Here is a 1,415-nt window from a genome sequence, read left to right as displayed (position 1 = left end):
TAAGAGCACCTCTGGCTTATTGGTTTCTGATGCTGAAGTTTCAAAGGGTAGCTATTTTATACACATGTTGACTTTAAAAACTCATTGTAAGGCAAGTGGAATAATAGTATACATTACAGCAGTTGTACAGTATCTATAATTGTAGGTAGATTTTACAAGTCCACTAACTGTTATTGTATGTGTATGTGTATGTGTGTGTGTGTGTGTGTGTGTGTGTGTGTGTGTGTGTGTATGTATGTATGTCTCTACAGAGGGAATCCCTCAGGTGTACTACTTTGGTCCTTGCGGGAAATACAATGCCATGGTGCTGGAGCTGCTCGGACCCAGTCTAGAGGACCTGTTTGACCTCTGTGACCGCACCTTCTCCCTCAAGACCGTCCTCATGATAGCCATACAGCTGGTAAGGCTTGGAAGAGGGTGACGGGAACATTACAGTTAGATAAGCTAGCATCAGTGATTTTAAGCATTACAGAAAATGCAGTACATTTTCTATAATGGAGAGAATGCGTTGGTGCTATTTGCAAAGCAAGGAGAAAACTTCACAAAAATTAACAAATGTGCAAACCAAAGAACAGCAATAGACAATAATAGGTGATAAGCAAGTAGTAATGTAATAAAGCTCTCATGTTTATTTTGTCTGTGTTTATTGTAACCTCAGGTAAAACATTGCTGAGTTATCTTATTTTTAATTCCCTGTTGTTTGAAAACTGCCTTGATAACTGAGTGACTGAAGTTCCCATAGACTAATCTTGATCTGTTTATTGTCAGATAACACGGATGGAATATGTCCACACCAAGAGTCTGATATACAGAGATGTGAAGCCAGAGAACTTCCTGGTTGGGCGGCCAGGAAGCAAGAGGCAGCACACCATCCACATCATTGACTTTGGTCTGGCCAAAGAGTACATAGACCCCGAGACCAAAAAACACATCCCCTACAGGGAGCACAAGAGTCTGACTGGGACGGCACGCTACATGAGCATTAACACACACCTGGGAAAAGGTATGGATGTCCCAGGAAGCCCTTTAAATTTGCATAGACAAACGTTGCTCACATTTACATTCTGTTTAGTGGCGATGTTCTGTTCTTTTTACCAATACATCACCGCCCTGTTCACAGCATTATAAACAAACACCATAAAGCCGGTTTAGTTATTTGTTAAACCATTGCAAGTTATTGTAGCTAAGGTATTTAAGATCAGCAGTGTAATTTTGGGTTTGCTGTAAAATTTTATCTGTCTTTCATCAATTGTTAGGATTCTCTGACGTATAGCTTCATTTCTAAGGTATTTTGGAGCATCTCCTCTTTATTCACTTTGCTGTTTTTCGTCTATGGTAGGGGTGGCCAACCACATGTCAACAATCTGCACGATGTAGATCCAACCAATCACCTCACGAGGTGGTTTCACTCATTA

General features: G+C 40.6%; 1 protein-coding gene across 1 annotated transcript; it reads left to right on the top strand.

Moving 5' to 3' along the window:
• Nucleotides 1-232: 232 nt before the first annotated feature.
• LOC111665683 (casein kinase I-like) lies at nt 233-1,378 on the top strand. The gene is made up of 2 exons (XM_023420760.2): nt 233-400; nt 769-1,378. The coding sequence occupies exons 1-2, from the start codon at nt 236-238 to the stop codon at nt 1,126-1,128; spliced, it is 525 nt and encodes a 174-aa protein (XP_023276528.2). The 5' UTR covers nt 233-235; the 3' UTR covers nt 1,129-1,378.
• The last annotated feature ends 37 nt before the right edge of the window (nt 1,379-1,415 follow it).

The sequence above is a fragment of the Seriola lalandi genome, unplaced genomic scaffold (assembly GCF_002814215.2).
Source record: "Seriola lalandi dorsalis isolate HSWRI2012SDOR001 ecotype SW California unplaced genomic scaffold, Sedor1 jcf7180002002369, whole genome shotgun sequence".
In the NCBI taxonomy this organism is placed as follows: Eukaryota; Metazoa; Chordata; class Actinopteri; order Carangiformes; family Carangidae; genus Seriola; species Seriola lalandi.
Note: the sequence above shows the minus strand (reverse complement) of the source record. Positions and strands in the feature narration are given on the sequence as shown.